We start from the raw sequence: 16851 nt of genomic DNA, 5'->3' as shown, positions 1-16851 counted from the left end.
TTTGCTGATGCTGCTGGTCTGGAGATCACACTTCGAGAGCAACTAGAGTAGTTGCTGGAAGGGAATCTTGTTAAAATTAGGTTCAATACCAGCCACATTCTTGGTTGAAACATTTTCGCAGAGAAAATTATAAACGCGTGGATGGAGAGGATGAATTAGCAGAAGGGGCTACATAACATATATTAGGCAATACATTATTAATTAACCAGCTTGCCTTATTACTCTTTGGTTGGTTTTTGTTGTTGTTGTTTGTTTTTTTCCTAGCTATGCTTCTTCAGGAATTATCTTGTTTCATTTTTTTAATAACTAAAATTCAGGGGGTGGAGGGCAGAAATCTTGAAGTTATTTTTGTTCTCAGTAAAAATCACCTCTCTTTGGCTTCCCTGTCCCTCAGCTCCTCAAGCAATTCACTTATTCCTTTAAATCATTATCTGTAAAAATGGATAAAATAGAACCTATCTCAGTGACTTGCTGCGAAGATTAAATGAGACCCTAAATGGAGAAAATTCAGCACCGACAACAGTGAGTAAACGGTAGTGGCTATGTTTTTACCAGTTCCTTTACTCATTCAAGGAAATAAAGTCCAATGGTCAGGGGAACTGTGACTGAAACCAACCCATCTCTAACACAATAGCCCTAATTCGTAAAAGGAATGTTCAGTGTTGCTCTAGGTATTGCGCTTACTGGAGCACAAAAGTGTTTGATTTGGAAATTTTGGCACAGGGCACCAGGAGAGCAGTCTCGCGAACTATACAAAAATCACAAAGAAGAACCACCTGGAGAGCTACTTAAAAATACCGATTCCCGAGCTCCACCCCAGAAGAACGCATAGCATCGCCAGGGGAGAGGCCTGGGAATGGTTTAAATCATCACCCCAGGTGATTTCTCTGACCAGGAAGTTTGGGAAATACTGAAAGGACCTCTCACTCCATTCTAAAGGTGACTCGGTGTAAGCCCTAAACATCATTTCTGTTTATTCAGTAGGCCACGGTTTACTACAAAATTTGTCTTAGTGTTTTGTTCTTTTGAATTGAACTTTTGCGCAGTGGCAGTATCGTAGCCAATGAGGTTTATCCGAGGCGCGATTATTGCTAATTGAATTGAACTTAAGTCACCTGGAAAGGTCAGCTCTAAGCAGGGTATTCTGGGCCTGGTGGTGCTTTGGAAAGGTTCTCGGTGTTTTGGGTTCACTCGCCGCCAGTTGCTAACTGGTCAGGCCCTGGGCCTCACTTCTCAATTGCCTCATACCTCCCTTCTGATGAACTTCCTCCTGCAACGTGTCCTCTTTCTGGTCTTGGCCTCAGGTCTAGCTTGTTTGTCCCGCAACTCCATGTCTTGAGCAGAACATTTGGTGCTTTCCTAGTTCAGGACGCTTTGCTGGAATAGTCGATTTCCAGGGATTTTACAGGCTGGCCAAAACAGTTTGTTCCGAACAGCGACGCCGGAGCCGCCGGGGCCGGGACTGGCAGCCAATCGGCCCAAGTTTCCTGACTCTGCACAACCACCCCTGACCTTGGGCGAGCGGGCGGGCGGGCGGGCGGGTGAGCGAGCGAGCGAGCGCCGCCTGCCCCGCTGCTTCTCGGCGGCGTCCGGGCGATGCTCTCTGACTGGACTTTAGAACGGAAAGGGGGTTCACGGAAACGGGGCAGGGGAGGCTTCTCAAGCAGGCGAGTAGTTATTTTCTTTTTCTCTAGGCGAATCCCCCTTACTAACCCCCGGGGGGGGTGGTTGGGGGGCGGAGGAGGGCGGCGGTTAGAGGAATAAGGAGGAAAGGGAAATGTCTGCCAAGAGCTCGAGACAAAGCGTGAGAACTCAGATGGCGAGAAGCGGGCTTGAGCGAGAAAATCGGAAGGAGGAAGGCTGAGGGCGGACAATCGGGTTAAAAATAGAAACGCAGTCTCCACAGGACTCGCTCCTTCCAGCTCCACCCTGGTGCCGACAGGCGGGCCAGTGACTCGGCTCCGCGCGACAGCAGCCGGGCCGAGCTCGACCCCGCCTCCCGGACCCGGGAACTGGGCCCGGGGGCGGGGCGCCGGGCTCGCGACGTCACCGCGCTCCTCGTCGCCGCCGTCGGGGTTTTCGCTGACGCACAGACCCCGCCCCCCTCCCTCTTTCCCTCACTGCCCGAGTGCCGGGCGGATAGAGAGCGTCAGTCGGCCGGAGCGCGGACCTGTGTGCGCCTGGACTTGGGGCTCGCTCGCTAGCTCGCTCGCTCCCGGGAGCCACGCAACTTTCGCGGCCGTAGCTGAGGCGACGGAGAACACCACCGGCGGGCCCTCGCGGCGCCCAGGCCTTCCTTGCGCGCGTCCCGGTCGCCCTCGGAGTCGGCCTAACCCGCCGCCGCTGGAGGCGTGAGGTGACGACGGGCGAGTGCCGCTAGCAGCGTTAGCCGCCGCGGCCTCCGGTCCTCCCTCCGCCTCCTCCTCTGCCCTCCCTCGCTTCCCTCCTCCCACTTCCCGAGCTCCGGCGTGTCCCGGCCACGCTCGGTGCTACTGCAGGAACAAAGGAGGACCCCGCGGCGGCGGCAGCGCCACCTCCGCCACCGACCCGCTCCCGGCCCGCGGCGGCCGCTCCAGGGCGCCCGGCTCGCCCCTCCCGGAGGCCTGGGCCCGGCCCCACCGCGTCGGCGTCGCGCGCGAGCCCGGCTCCTGCACTCCTGCCCCCGCAGGGTGAGTGGTGCGGAGCTGGGGGAGGGCGCCCGGCGGCTCGTGCCCGGACGGGGGGGGGGGGGCCGGGCCGCCGCGGGCCTCTGGCGGAGCCCGAGCGGTGGCCTCCGGGGGAGGGGAGCCCGCCCGCCTGCTCAGGAAGCACAAAGACGGAGGCGTCATCCTGTCGTCGTGGCCCAAGGTCCGGCACCCCGCGCCCCCGGCTCTCCTGCACTCGCACGGTCGGGAGAACAATGCCTGGCGTGTGGGCTCCGGGCCTCCCTCGGGTCCGTCCCGGCAGCCTTCGGCGCGGCGCCCGGCTTGGGCAGCCGAACCTGGAGAGACAAAGGGGCCGCCTTGGCGGCCGCGCCCCCAACCCCTGCTCGCCGCACGCCCCCCCCCCCCTTCTCCAGTTAGCTGCCGCCTCGGAGGGGGAGCCGGTCAAGGCCGGGGGTCGGCGCGGGGCCGGCTTGGCCTGCGGAGCTGCTGTTCTGCATGACTCAGTGGTTTTTGGAGAAGGCCCTGCTGGGCTCTCCTGAGCAAGGCCTCGGCGTAGGGGCATGGGGGGGGAGGGTGGGGGGGGGGAACCAGTGGGACCCGGACTTGTTCGGAAATCCGCTGGAACGTGGGTGAGGGGGGCTCTTCTCTCGTCGTGTATTAGTTTTGCCAGCGTCGCCGCGTTATTCGCCCAAGATCCCTTTCATGAAGGAAATGGAGCACCTTCCCCTTTGTTTCGTGCATTTAGGCTGGTGAACGAAATTCTTGCTTCCACGCTCTCCGTGGAGCTGTGTTTTGAGGAAAGGCCTGTGTTTATTGATGCCTCCTAAGAATCTGGTCTAAGGACGTTAGGGTAAAGTAGTGTATATAGGTCACAGAACTCCTGGTTTTTAAACCTGGCATTCAGGTAATTTACAGACTTAAAAAAAATACTAAAACAAATTTCATTTTATTCTTTAGCTTTTTAAAGTAGGATTTCAGAACTTAATGGATGAAAATATTGCAGTTTTTATCTTACATGTTTTTTGTTTTGTTTCCTACTGTTTCCCAGTAAAGAATTTATTGTAGTTTTCCCCTATTTTTTGTCTCAGGCCCGGTTTAAGCCTAGAAAGGAGACTTTAAAAATCAGAGTAGTCTCCTCTTGGCAAACAGAGAAGGGAGATCTGGAAAGTAAGGACTTGCCCAAGGTCACTGATTTAGTCAGAAGTAAATTAGAGACTAGAACTCAGATCTCAAGTCCAGGTGAGTAGGCATTCTTAACATCCTCTAACATGTGCACCTAAAACTAAATAAGGAAGGTGTAAAAGCCTTTTTTTTTTAATTCATATTTGAGGCTGGTGAGTTTTTCTGTTACATGTCCAGGTTTTAGTTTTCTTTACAAGTTAGAGGAAGCCACAAACTGTAAAAATACACATTTCAGAAGCTATACAAAATATAAAAATAAACATTTCCTCTCTACCTGATAGAGCTGGCCCAGGAATGCACAAGTTTCTAACAACAAAACTTTAAAGTTACTAAATAGTAATGATACTGTATTTTTCTAAAATGGTGCCAAGCAGGAGGGAAACAGCACTTAATGGCAAACGTCCCTCCCTCAAATTGCTGCTGAGCAGAAGGATTTAAACACGAGGATTCTTTCTGCCTCGGTGCTCTCTCTACTGTGCTTGGTTTTTATAAACAAGCCTGACCATTTTGGCTTCATGAGTGATTAATGATGCATCTTAGTTGAAATTGAGATTGTTTGCTAGCCCTCCCTATGTTAAGAAAAAACATTGCAGAGGCCTTACTCGCATCTTTTTGTCTTGTTTCCTCATTATATTAGATATATGAACGCAGCATCCTTAGTTCTTGGGGTTGTGTAGGAGTTGGCAGGCTCTAAGATATAAATAGAAGCTGATTTCAGAGGCCCCTGTTGACTAGGCTTTATGTGAGAGCCTCCATCCAGCTCAGCCTGTCACATTGCAGCCTTGTGACAGGCTGAAGCGCCCGCCCATGTGATCTAAGCTTCTGAGAAATATTAAGGCAAGCTTTGCACATGTGATGGCGTTTAAAAGCTGGCTTTCTAGGGGGGGGAAATATACAAGATGGGAAGCTGTGTGGAAGACTAATGTCCTGGTGTCTCTTGGGTTTCAGTTGCAAGCTATTTATAGTGAATTCAAAGTAGTTTTCAGAAGAAGAAAAGGTGGGACACTTTGCAAGTCGAAGTGGGTAAAATCATTGATGAGATTCCCCCCCCCCTTTTTAATATAAAGGAAAAGATTTTTAAGAATTGGATTCGCTAATGTTAACGTGGGTTGACTCAAATTTAGACCAGTTTGCTATTAAAAAGCCACTGTCAGGTGACCCTGGAAGTTAGTATAGAAACTGAGCTAGCATAATTAAACTGGCTTCCAGAAATGAACTTTTTGCATAGGGCAGATAACCACACATGGGGGGGCATGCAAATGAATACATAATTTATTATTTGAAGCATTTTTGCACATATTAAAAATTTTTAAACCAAGCTAAAAATATTTATTAATAAACTTCATAAGTGATGTTGAAATGTTTACACTACCGTGCTCCAAAATGAGTCAGCTAAATTCCACTTACTATTTAAAGAGACCATGTCTACTAAATTAGTACTATTGTTTGAAGTAAGTTGTGGTTCTCCATCACCCTCCATATAAGCTTGATTGCCTTGAAATATTTCTTTTTGCTAACAAAAGGAAAGATTACTATCATTTAGCCCTTGGGGAAATATTGGCAGGATTCTGGCCAGGTCACTATTGATTAGTCCTCCAATCCTTTTTTATAGTCTTGGTAAAAAGTGTTAAATACTTGTTAAAACTTACTTTTAGTAACTTACTAAAGAATGTATTCTAGTGTGTGTGATAGTTGGGCAAAGCCATATGAAATTCTAGGAGATGACAAGCTCCAGCTTGAAGTATTTTCGTGCACTTATTTGAAATGTTTTTAGCTTAACAAATCATAAGTATCCTCCATTGTCAGCATTAAGGCATATTTAAATGACAGTGACCACAAGTTACACAATCTCCCTTTGATAAAATGCTCTAAAATACACTTTTTGTACATAGATATTTTAAGGTGATATGGAAACTTCTCCACAGTTTAAATTTTTCATTGTGTGTTTTCACTTGGGAAAATCTACTAAATTTAGCATGGCGTTACTATATTTGTGCTAAAACTTCTGGAAAAGCAAGGTAGCTTGCTGTACAAAGTTCTTTTTGGTAACCTAGCAATCAATGAATATTAATTACCAAGGGTTGTGTGTTCACATTGCTTTATTTTGCCATATTGAAACAGCTTTCAAAGGTTTCATTTCCTGATGTGAGGAAGACAAGCACTTGTGAAAAGTTCTAATAGAGCCTTTGGCTGGAGAAATCTGTAGCTGATAATTTGTGCATTTGCAGGTTTCTGGGCACTGACTTTAAAGTGTTCAGACCCAGATTTCACACCTCAAATGCAGAAGTTAAAAGGAATTTCATAAGTGGCTGACCTCTAAATTCTTAAAGAGCTTTGCTTGTTGGTGCTGAGGTAACAGGAAAGGCTAGGTGACCTACCAGCTGTCTTTCCAGTGTTCTGTAAAGGTGTTGCAACATTTTTTAAAGTACAGTTGTTCTGCCCTATAGCAGAATTGTTGAATTATGCTGAGGCCCAAGTATGTTATAAGGTATTTTAAGAATGCTTTAGAGCTGCATCCACTATGTGACCAGTTTAAAGAATCACCAGTAGCTATCAAGAGTTGATACTTATGATCTTTGTAGATTTTTTTCATTTGAAAGTTCCATTTTATATATTTTTAGCAAAAAACATCATTTGATATGGTCTGTCTGTAGTACAGGAAAGCAGAAAGTGACTTTAAGAATGCCAATTGCCCAGATTGGTCTAAATGTAATTCCAAGATCTGGCAGAGTACTTTTCAGAAATTGAAACAAAGATCATGGTGATAGGTGAAGTAATACATTTTAATGTTTTAATGCTAAAAAAAAATTTTGTTCTAAAGAATGTGAAGTCCTTATAGTTCCTGTTTTATCATGTTAAAAGACAGTTTATTTAATGCCCATTGTTCTTTAAAAACAAAACAGTCATAATTTTCTTGGACTGCTCTTTAATGATTAACATAATTTGGGCCTTTGTTAGAAATAACGCTTGGTGTTTAGAAGTAACAAAGGTGCACTGGTGGCTATCATGCTAATTTAGTGATTTTACTTTGGTAACATGCTAATGAATAAAATTTTGTTTTTGTTTTGTTTATAGCAGAAAAATATGGCTCAGGAGACTAACCAGACTCCAGGGCCCATGCTGTGTAGTACAGGATGTGGCTTTTATGGGAATCCTAGGACAAATGGAATGTGTTCCGTTTGCTACAAAGAACATCTTCAGAGGCAGCAGAATAGTGGCAGAATGAGCCCAATGGGTAAGTTTCCAAGGAAAAACCCATTTGAAGAACTGGTGGACAGAAAATATAGAACCAAGAATTGGGGCCTAAGACTGAGAATCAGTGCTGAGAGCCCAAGGGGAGAAGACCTGAGAAAAGCTTGAAATTAAAGCAACAGCCCAAGTACTTGCCACGACTGCATCAGGAATGAATGACTATCTGTCTGCAAGCATCTTCTAGCTTTTTTGTTTCATACTTAGGTTCACTGGATGTGACTTTTTCATATATGCTTTTGTTTGGATACTCACTTAATTATAGGATTCTGCAGCGCAGTGAAAGTGCTTAAATCACTAATCTAATTAAATGCAAGTATTTGTTACTTATTAATAGTCTTGATACTGAGTGTTTGTAGTCTTGCTCTTTCTTACAAATCCTTTTTTAAAATAGGAACAGCTAGTGGTTCCAACAGTCCTACCTCAGATTCTGCATCTGTACAGAGAGCAGACACTAGTTTAAACAACTGTGAAGGTGCTGCTGGCAGCACATCTGAAAAATCAAGGTAAGATTGACCATTTCAGGCTTTTTATAATAATGCAGGGAGGAACTAAAGATATCTCTGCTATCCATACTGTGCTAATTATGAGTGTTCTTGTATAAGGATGTTAATTTATCAGATGCCCTTGGCTTTGCTTGTGTTGCACAGTCTGGGATTCCGGGATCCTTTTAATACATGATCTTATAGGTCATTGAATAAAGATGTATATTGTAACACACTCTGTGATACTCTTTCAGGATTCTGTGTTGAGAATGCTGTGCTTTTATTTTCTTGTAATTGAGGTTTAGAGATTGTAGAGAGTACAGCTCTGCAGACTCTATTCGAATGCTACATGTGACATTCCGACAAAGCCGCCCCTTTTGCCCTTAAATTACAGGCATAGCTAAAAGTTCCCAGTTGGCTATAGTAGAACATTGTAACCCATCCAAGTGTGCAATCTTGAATCGATGAGCCATTTATCAAATTGTTTTCTTTATTCTCAACCATGTGTGCTGGGCATCAACACTCTTTAAAATTTTTAGAGTATTTAGCTCCATTGATCATGTTGGAAATAATACATAATTTAAAGTTGAACTGACAACTTATCTTGCAAAGAAGTACCCTTAACATCTTTAAAAATGTTTGCTTGAACTCAAATAGAAATGTGCCTGTGGCTGCCTTGCCTGTAACTCAGCAAATGACAGAAATGAGCATTTCGAGAGAGGACAAAATAACTACCCCGAAAACAGAGGTGTCAGAGCCAGGTATGCTTTTTGTTTAATACTAGTTCCATTCTGGATTTAGTAGTATGAGGAAGTGTTGGTGGGGGCATTATTTCCTTCCCGTTGAAGGATTAAATTGGAGAGAAAGCTGTAAAATACAGGCCAAGCAAGAACCAGTATCTTGAAAGTCCCTCAAGTGTAACAGGTCATTCTTTATTCTTCTTTCTTCTCTGCCCATGCCCCTTCCCTAACCCCACTCCACAGATCAGCAAAATTTATAATCTGGGGACTGGAGCTGTTAAGAATGTAATGAACTTAAAAGGTAGTTTACCAATATATTTTAAAGATCTTTAAATCACTGAAGAAAGTATTATTCATAAGCGGGTAATTATATAGATTAAATTTCAAAGCCATGAAGAAAATTTTATATCAAAAGCAGTATCAGTCTTGATATTGTCAATATTGTAGAAAGTACTGAGGACAAAGAACATGTTGAACACTAAGAAACTTTGAAATTGAAGAAGAGTAGGATCCCTGTCAGATTTTGTAGGAGTTGAAAACTCATTATGGAAGAGCATTTTGTTTCATTGAGTGGCTTCGCATCTCTGCTTCTGTGGCACAGTGGGAAGTGCACTGGTGCTGCCAGAGATTGGCTCGCTCTGACTTACCTGTATTGGGCCCTGGAATAGGCAGCTCTGTGCTCTTCAGGGCACACGGCTCTTTTTTTCCTGTACACAGCGTGGACTGAGCACATTATGAAATTTTATTGTGAGGGAATAGTATTTGTGGATTTGTAATCTGCTTTGGAGGCTGGCTTTTGCTAACATCCCATCACAAAGCTTATGTGAATTATAGCAGTGTTAAATCTGTAAAGTTAAGGTAAAAATTCTTAAGTTCAGGTGAATCCATATTTAATATTTTGAAATGAGTTCAATCCTTCTGAAAAAGCTGACCACATTAGTGTGTTTGTGAGGCTTTTCTTCGGTTTGGGTTTAACACAAAATTACTTTGACCTTGGAACAGTACTCACGGTTTATATTTGTAGCTAGTCTCTGCTATTATTCTTAGTAAGCATTCTGTAGTTTGTTCTTCCTTGCCTTTACTGAATCATTTCCCCCTTGTTAACTTGTCCCAGGAATCACTCTTCAGTTTTCTGATGTAGCCACGGCTGTCACCCACCCACCCCCAACTAGTCCCATAGATTCTTTACCATCATACCATCAGGGAAAACTATATTAAGGTTGTCTTAGAAGATTATTAGGATAAATAGTAGGTAGAATATTATTCTTTTAGTCTAATATTAAGCTATTAGTCTAACTGAGTATGTTACTAATGCAAATGAGTTATACATTTGGGGAGAATTTTAGAGTGAGCTGCCCTGAAACCTATCAGCTTGCTCTAGAGTTTGGATTTATGCTTATACCATTAGTGCTGGTCTTTTGTTTAAGCAGTAATTTTAGCATTGCATACATTACTTTGCTATTCTTTGGGTTTGGATTAATACTAAAATTCATTGCTTCTGGTATAGTTGAATTTTATAAAAGTAGAATTAAATTTGGTATTTTGTTTTAAATAACTAGTGGTAATGTGGTGAACTGTAATTTTATCTTCATATTGACAAGTTTTATTTATGTCCTGTATGAATTAAAATTTAAAGCCCTTTTAGGTGGAGAAACAGACTTTTTAAAAGTAGAATGTAGGGACGCTTGGGTGGCTCAGTTGGTTAGGCAGCTGCCTTTGGCTCAGGTCATGATCCCAGCAACCTGGGATCGAGTCCCACATCGGGCTTCTTGCTTGGTGGGGAGCCTGCTTCGCCCTCTGCCTCTGCCTGCCACTCTGCCTGTGCTTGCTCGCTCTCTCTCTCTGACTAATAAACAAATAAAATCTTTAAAAAAAAAAAAAGTAGAATGTCTATCTCATTGTCTAAGTTCCACACCGGGTTTAGATAAGTATTACAAAGTAAATAAAAGCTGTGCTTTAAAAATTCTTGTTTTGGGGGCGCCTGGGTGGCTCAGTGGTTTGAGCCTCTGCCTTCGGCTCGGGTCATGATCCCAGCATCCTGGGATCGAGCCCCACATCGGGCTCTCTGCTCAGTGGGGAGCCTGCTTCCTCCTCTCTCTCTGCCTGCCTCTCTGCCTACTTGTGATCTGTCTGTCAAATAAGTAAATAAAAAAAAAATTTTATTGTTTTTAAATTCTTGTTTTGCCTGTGGACTCCTTAATGGTCAAAATTTCACAAGTACTTAACAGTCCTAAAGACTTTGTTGATCTTTCGAAAAGTTTTTTAAGAACTGTTCAGATCTTCTACCATATAAAGCATTTATTACAATGGCAAAATGATTATTGTAAAATGTTGGGATCTGAAGTTAATTAAGGTTTAATGATTTAGGTTTTATTTGTTGCAATTTGCTGGATTTATCTATATAGTCTGTCTTTTGTATCAGTATAAAACTGACTTTATTATAGTCAAGTACCTTAGGAGTTGGCAACCTTATTTACTCAGTAATAATGAATGTGAACTGCCCTAATTAGGAAATTTGCCCTTAGGCAAGTGCAGTATGGAAAAACTAGGCATTTGACCAACATCTCCCAGATCTTTAAAACTTAGGATTGTTCCCTAGTACTAGCTGTTAAGAGTGACTTAAAAGGAATTTGAGTGTAGTAATCATTTTACAACATTTAGAGGAGTGAGTATGTGTTGATTGGCAAGAAATTCTCAGATTGGAAAGAAGTTCTGATATTAAAGTAGAAGATTCTGTATAGAGCACATTTTTAAAGAAAGGCTTAGTAAATGTTTTCACTAAAAATCTTGCTGTCTCTTTTTTTTTTTTTTGACTTAAATAATTGTGAGTGTGAACTCTTGACGGATACCTCATTTTTCACCCTTGTTTTTCAGTTGTCACTCAGCCCAGTCCATCAGTTTCTCAGCCCAGTACTTCTCAAGGTGAAGAAAAAGCTCCTGAGTTGCCCAAACCAAAGAAGAACAGATGTTTTATGTGCAGAAAGAAAGTTGGCCTTACAGGTACTACAGAACATAGAAGACAATGCGTATTTTATTGCTAGGATTTAACAGGGAGCTCCCTAAGAGACTGGTTGGTCTTAACACCTATAACAAAATGCCTGACTTTCAGGAACTGAAAGTTTCCAGAGTGGACTAGAAAGGGGGCAGGAAAGTGGGGAGAAGTTGTGTTTGATTTCCATTTTGTGTCTCTAATTCTCTAAAACCTGTTACTAGCTTGAGGCCTTCTGAATTATTTTGCTTTATTGGACTGATACAAATTCATCCTTTTTGATTCTTCCTTTGTTCTCCTGGGGGGAAGGTAGCTGAACTAAACAATAAGCATCATCTTTGAGCCAGCCAGAAAATGTTAAAATACTTAACTGTTCCCTTTAAATCTCAGAACCCCATGGTTCTCTTTCCCTGTTTTTCTCTTGAGGATGCCTTACCCAGTTTATATGTGGTAGGAGGAGGATTTGCATCCAGGTCAGTCTGGCTCCAGAGCCTGTGTGATTTCTACTCTGTGGTATCTATGGGAGTTTATGGAAGGGTAGTTATTTGAATTTCTTACTATGTCAAAAGAGGCTGAAAGCTCTTTCACAATCTAAAGTGGCAGGCTCTTTAATATTGCAGAGAACCATGAAAATCTGGTTCCTTTTCTGTAGTGACTGAGGCTTTTTTTCCCCTTTCCTTTTAATTACTGCGAATTCCCAAGTGACTCTACTTCCTCTTGTGTGTACAGGGTTTGACTGCCGATGTGGAAATTTGTTTTGTGGACTTCACCGTTATTCTGACAAGCACAACTGTCCTTATGATTACAAAGCAGAAGCTGCAGCAAAAATCAGAAAAGAGAATCCAGTTGTTGTGGCTGAAAAAATCCAGAGAATATAAATTACTACTTGTGAAGAGACTGAAACTTTGTTTTTATTTTAATATATCGTAGGAAAACATTAAAGAGCAGATGCATGGCCATTTTCCTTTGATGTTCTCCAGAGTTTTACTTTACACTTGTCTGTCTTATAATTGAAATTTTAGGATGTTTGGGTGTTTGTTACAGGCAGAAATGGATAGATACAGCCCTACAAAATGTATATGCCCTCCCCTGAATAAAATTGGATGGAAATCTGCACAGCAAATTGAAAATACACAGATAGGGACAAAATTTAGTTCCCATGTGCCAAACGTAATACATGAAATCTCTGCATGTTTGCAGCATATCTGCCTTTTGGGAATGTAATCAAGGTATAATCTTTGGCTAGTGTTATGTGCCTGTATTTTTTTAAAAAATGGTACACCAGAAAAGGACTGGCAGTCTACTTCTACCATAGTTAAACTTCACCCTGTTAATTTCCACAACATGTTCTTTGGAAGCAGGAGGAAAACTATAAAGAGGATCAGACCTTTTCCATGAAACCAGTATTTGGTGCCATATGTAGACCTGGTTAATTTGTCTTCTAAAAGCTGTCAAATAAGACATTCTGTGAAAGGTAAACATCGCAACTGGTTATCATGAGTAAAGCCATCAGGCCCACAGGGTCTTGAGTGATCTTTGAAGCTTATTGTGCTAGCCTGCACCAGAAGATGTCTGCATTACTCTCATTGCTAAAAATGTGTAGCACAGAACTGCACTGGGATTAATTTGTTTACAAGAAGAAATTAAAACTACATTTGGTTTTTACATACAGCAGCTCTATTGAATAACATGCATCTGAATTTTAAGTTGCAAAGGTATCTGAAAAGTTAATTTTTCATGTGCATCTTTTGTTGAATGTTTTGGTTCAAGAAAGAATGTTTAAAGCTTTTTTAAAGACTTCAGTTCTTAATGTAATTGTACCCTTCTGCATGGAGAACCCTAACCAACACGGCTGCAGTAGACTTCTTAGTGGTATCCAGCACCACGTGCAGAGGGCCGCTTTATCATATTAATTGTACTTGGGTGTAGGACTCTAGTGTTCTTGGGTGTATTGCATGGGCTGCATTATCTACAGCATTGTACAATAACAACTAGAAGAGGCAGTATACTTCACTGATGCTTGTCTGGTAATATCACTTCTGTGTTATAATGGAAGGTTTTTGTGATGTATGAAACTTGTGTTTTTTATATATAAATGAGTATAGTTAGATTAGTATTGTGGTAATGCCTGTTTTCATCTGTAAATAGTTAAGTATGTACACGAGGCACTACTTCTGATTTATTGCAGTGTTCGGTCCTAGTTTTTACTTTAATTAAAGCATTCGGTTTTGCTTTCAATTTTATGTACCTTAGTTCTGAGTTAGATCTGCAGATGTGTACAGATAGTTCATATTTATGTATTGCACATAATCATGCTATTCAGCATTGATGCTATATTGTATTATGTAAATAATAAAAGCCATGTACAGAGGGAAGCTTCCACTTGTCCATTGGGTTTTTAAGCCATAGTTAGAAGTCATAAAGGGGAATAGTCAGAAATTGTTTCAGCCTTTGTAGTTGCATTTGTAGACTTTGCATGGCTATATTGTGAATTTTTTGAATTGCTGTCCCTGAATAGGATATGTTCAAGTGAGAACCATACATTGAATTTTGTGAAACATCAAGTATGGTACGTGGTGGGCAGTTTATTTTTGAAGAAATGAATAGGCACTTTCTAGGATCACAACCATCTTAGAACTTAGGAGAAAGGAATGGTATTTTAGTTACCATTGCCTATCTCCCTTTTCCATTCTTTTGCTTTACAGGTGACACTTTAGACATGACAGTTTGTGTACAAAAACAGGCATAGTTGTGTTTTGGGTTTGGTTTCAATATAGAGATGGGCCCATGAAACATGACTTTCAAGTGATGGACTTTGAAATGGAAATACCCTGGTTTGTGATCATCTGCACCAGTCCATTAGGTGCTGGTACTTTTGCTTCAAGTGGGGGAAATCCATGAGATAATACCCAGAAATAAGAACATACTGAAGAACCACAATTGAGGTGAAAATTACAGTATTAAGAAGGCCAGTAATTTTTTTTTCAAAGTTTAACATTTATTTCCCCTCAGTGCTTCACTCTTGTCAACATTTGCTTGATATATTTTAAATCCGAATCAAGGTGGTACCTGGGGGATAAAGAAGACTTAGTAAGATGATGGGTCCTTCATTGGACTGTAACTTTGTGCAGCATGAGATGGTGGTAATGTTTCCATAATTTTTTTAAGCAATATTTAGAACAGATTTGGACTTGAGGTTAATTTGTCAGGAGCATCAACTGATGGCGGAGAAAGTGTAAGGCAGCTGGGAAGATTCAATGCCACCTAGACTTGATTCAGACCCGAGTGTTCTTTGGGCAAGACGGAGTGGACATTGACTGGAATGTACATTGAGATCTTAAACATTTGAAGAATATACATGTCTGCACACTCCCACTCCAAAATGTTTTGCTGGGACAGATCATAGTAAGAATTAACTATGACCTTAGGCTAGTCCTTTCATCCAATCTATTCAGTGGGCCTTTTCTGTAAAACTAGAGTTTCCAGTTTGAACTAAGGTGGACTTCTGCAAAATTTGCAGAATTTGTGAAGGAAAGAACTTTTTTGAGTAGTATGTCATAATGGTTAAGATAACGGATCTGGAATCAGGATCTGTGAATAAGGATGGTAACAGTGGCTGGCACAAAGTAAGTATGCCCTATTAAACTTTAAAGGCTATCTTTTTATAGTGGCTTTTAGATGGACAGAAAAATTGAAAGTACAGACATAACCCCAGATACCGTCTCCCCTGCCCCCAACCTGTGCATAGCCACCTCTGCTGGCATTTGTCACCAGCGTGTTATATTTGTTAAAACTGTTGAACCTACGTTAACACATGATTAGTAGTTGACAGTTCACCCTGGGCGTTGCACACTTTATGAGCCTGGACAAATGTATGGTCAACTGTATCCATCACTATAGTATACGGAGTATTTTCACTGCCCTAAAAATCTGCCTATTCCTCAGCCTCACCCTAAGCCCTGGCAACTACTGATCTTTACTCTTAATTTTGCCTTTTCCAGAATGTCCTATGGTTGGAATCATGCAGTATGTAACCTTTCAGATTGGCTTCTCTCACTTCTTAGGAATACATGCGTAAGTCCCCTCCATGCCTTTCATGGTTTGGTGGCTCATTTCTTTTTAGGGCTGAGTAATAACATGTTGCCTGGAAATGCCACAGTTTATCCATTCATCTACTGAAGGATATCTTGGTTGCTTCTAAGTTTTGGCAATTATGAATAAATCTGCTTTACAGTGTGCAAGTTTTGTGTGAACATAAATTTTCAACTCTTCCGGGTAAATACCAAGTGTGATTGCTGGGTTGTGTGGTACGAATATTTAGTTCTGTAATTCCAAAGCGGTGCACCATTTTGCATTCCTACCAGCAGTGTGAATGATCCCACTGCTTCACATCTTCACCGATACTTGGTGTTGGTCCGTGTTCTAACAAGTGCAGTAGTATCTCATTTTAATTTGTATTTCTCTGACGACGTATGATGTGGATCATCTTTCTGTATGCTTTTTGACATCTGTGTATCTTCCTTGAGGTCTTTGGCCAATTTTTAATGAGTTTTACTGTTACATTTTAAGAGTTCTTTCTCTGTTTTGAACAACAGTCCTTTATCAGACATGTCTTCTGCAAATATTTTCTCCCAGTCTGTAACTTGTCTTCTCATTTTCTTGAGCTATTACTAGTTTTAATGCCCTAGAATAATGACTTCCAAAACTTGGAAAGTCAATTGAATTGAAATTCTTTGCAAGTAACTAAAAATGGGTAGAGGTCTACTAAGTAATGTAATGGCAACATGTTAAGCATTGTGAAAATACAGTGTTACAATTGTATTTTTTGGAGTTAGTAACATAGTTCAGAACCTGATTTATCAATACTGCAAAGCCTTGCACATCTTGTCCCATACTGGCCACTTCAAAGACACATGTACATTTTAGGTAACTGTCAAAACTTGGAAAGGCTGTTTTATCTCTTCCACATCATGTAAATACTGTGCGCAGAGACTTAATTTAACTCCTGTTTGCTTAATTGTTTGCAAAGTTCTTACAGTGATTTTTGTCCATTAATATTAGCTTATAATTTTGGAGATACTGATGGGTGTAGTTGCTGGTTGTTAACAGTAAGATTGTGTAGTCTTAAACTCATAGAAGGGTGTCTGTGGGGGAAGCAGCTGGTATGGAAAGTAACTTGACATTTGACAAGACAGTTTCTTGTGTCTGTAGTCTTCTTTAAAACAAACATACATGAACAATATTACAAAATTGCCACTTGATACCCATAGCTATTTCCATATACAAACTTTAAATTCATACAAAACCGAAGAGCACTGTTAGTGTGTTTCCCCGCAGAGCACATTTCTGTTCTTACCCTAGAAGTGAAAGTTAGACCATTTTGTGACATAACTGTAGGACTCCATTTTGTCCGCAACAAAGTACTACTTTATTAGCTTAGATACAGACTTTACAAAGTCAGACCTCATGTTATATTTAAATTAACAGCAGATGATAGAATTTAGAGGTTGCTTTCCGGTTGGTTAATCTGTCGTGAATAAATTTTTTTCCTGATGGTTTTG

At 41.5% G+C, this 16851-nt stretch overlaps 1 protein-coding gene and 1 long non-coding RNA gene across 5 annotated transcripts in view; one reads left to right on the top strand and one right to left on the bottom strand.

Moving 5' to 3' along the window:
* The window catches only part of LOC308353232, a 69527-nt gene extending 68008 nt beyond the window's left edge, over positions 1–1519 (bottom strand). The window contains exon 1 of one of the 2 annotated variants that reach the window (XR_013967767.1): positions 1249–1519. This is a non-coding gene — a long non-coding RNA (uncharacterized lncRNA). The remainder of the gene's footprint in view (positions 1–1248) is intronic. The other variant, XR_013967768.1, reaches the window with a different exon arrangement.
* ZFAND5 (zinc finger AN1-type containing 5) lies at positions 1510–13661 on the top strand. Of its 3 annotated transcripts, none has more exons than XM_080820081.1 (6): positions 1510–1667; positions 6903–7062; positions 7471–7582; positions 8219–8322; positions 11176–11301; positions 12020–13661. In XM_080820081.1, exons 2-6 carry the CDS (start codon positions 6912–6914, stop codon positions 12166–12168), a joined length of 642 nt encoding a protein of 213 aa, XP_080676207.1. In that variant the 5' UTR covers positions 1510–1667; positions 6903–6911; the 3' UTR covers positions 12169–13661. The 3 variants fall into 3 exon arrangements, with proteins under 3 accessions (XP_080676207.1, XP_080676206.1, XP_080676208.1); XM_080820080.1 differs by lacking the exon at positions 1510–1667 and adding an exon at positions 1917–2669; XM_080820082.1 differs by lacking the exon at positions 1510–1667 and adding an exon at positions 2486–2669 and having other exon boundaries at positions 6906–7062.
* Positions 13662–16851: the final 3190 nt, after the last annotated feature.

This window comes from Martes martes, assembly GCF_963455335.1.
Source record: "Martes martes genome assembly, chromosome: 12".
Taxonomy (NCBI): domain Eukaryota; kingdom Metazoa; phylum Chordata; class Mammalia; order Carnivora; family Mustelidae; genus Martes; species Martes martes.
The sequence above is the reverse complement of the archived record's forward strand: the minus strand, read 5'-3'. Positions and strand labels throughout refer to the sequence as shown.

What these genes read in the sequence shown, in the direction of transcription:
- ZFAND5 (XM_080820081.1), top strand. Translation starts at nt 6,912, where the DNA reads ATGGCTCAGGAGACTAACCAGACTCCAGGGCCCATGCTGTGTAGTACA. An exon ending in TGGCAGAATGAGCCCAATGG is followed by an intron (nt 7,063 to 7,470) that starts GTAAGTTTCCAA and finishes TTTTTAAAATAG; the next exon opens with GAACAGCTAGTGGTTCCAAC. An exon ending in AACAGAGGTGTCAGAGCCAG is followed by an intron (nt 8,323 to 11,175) that starts GTATGCTTTTTG and finishes CTTGTTTTTCAG; the next exon opens with TTGTCACTCAGCCCAGTCCA.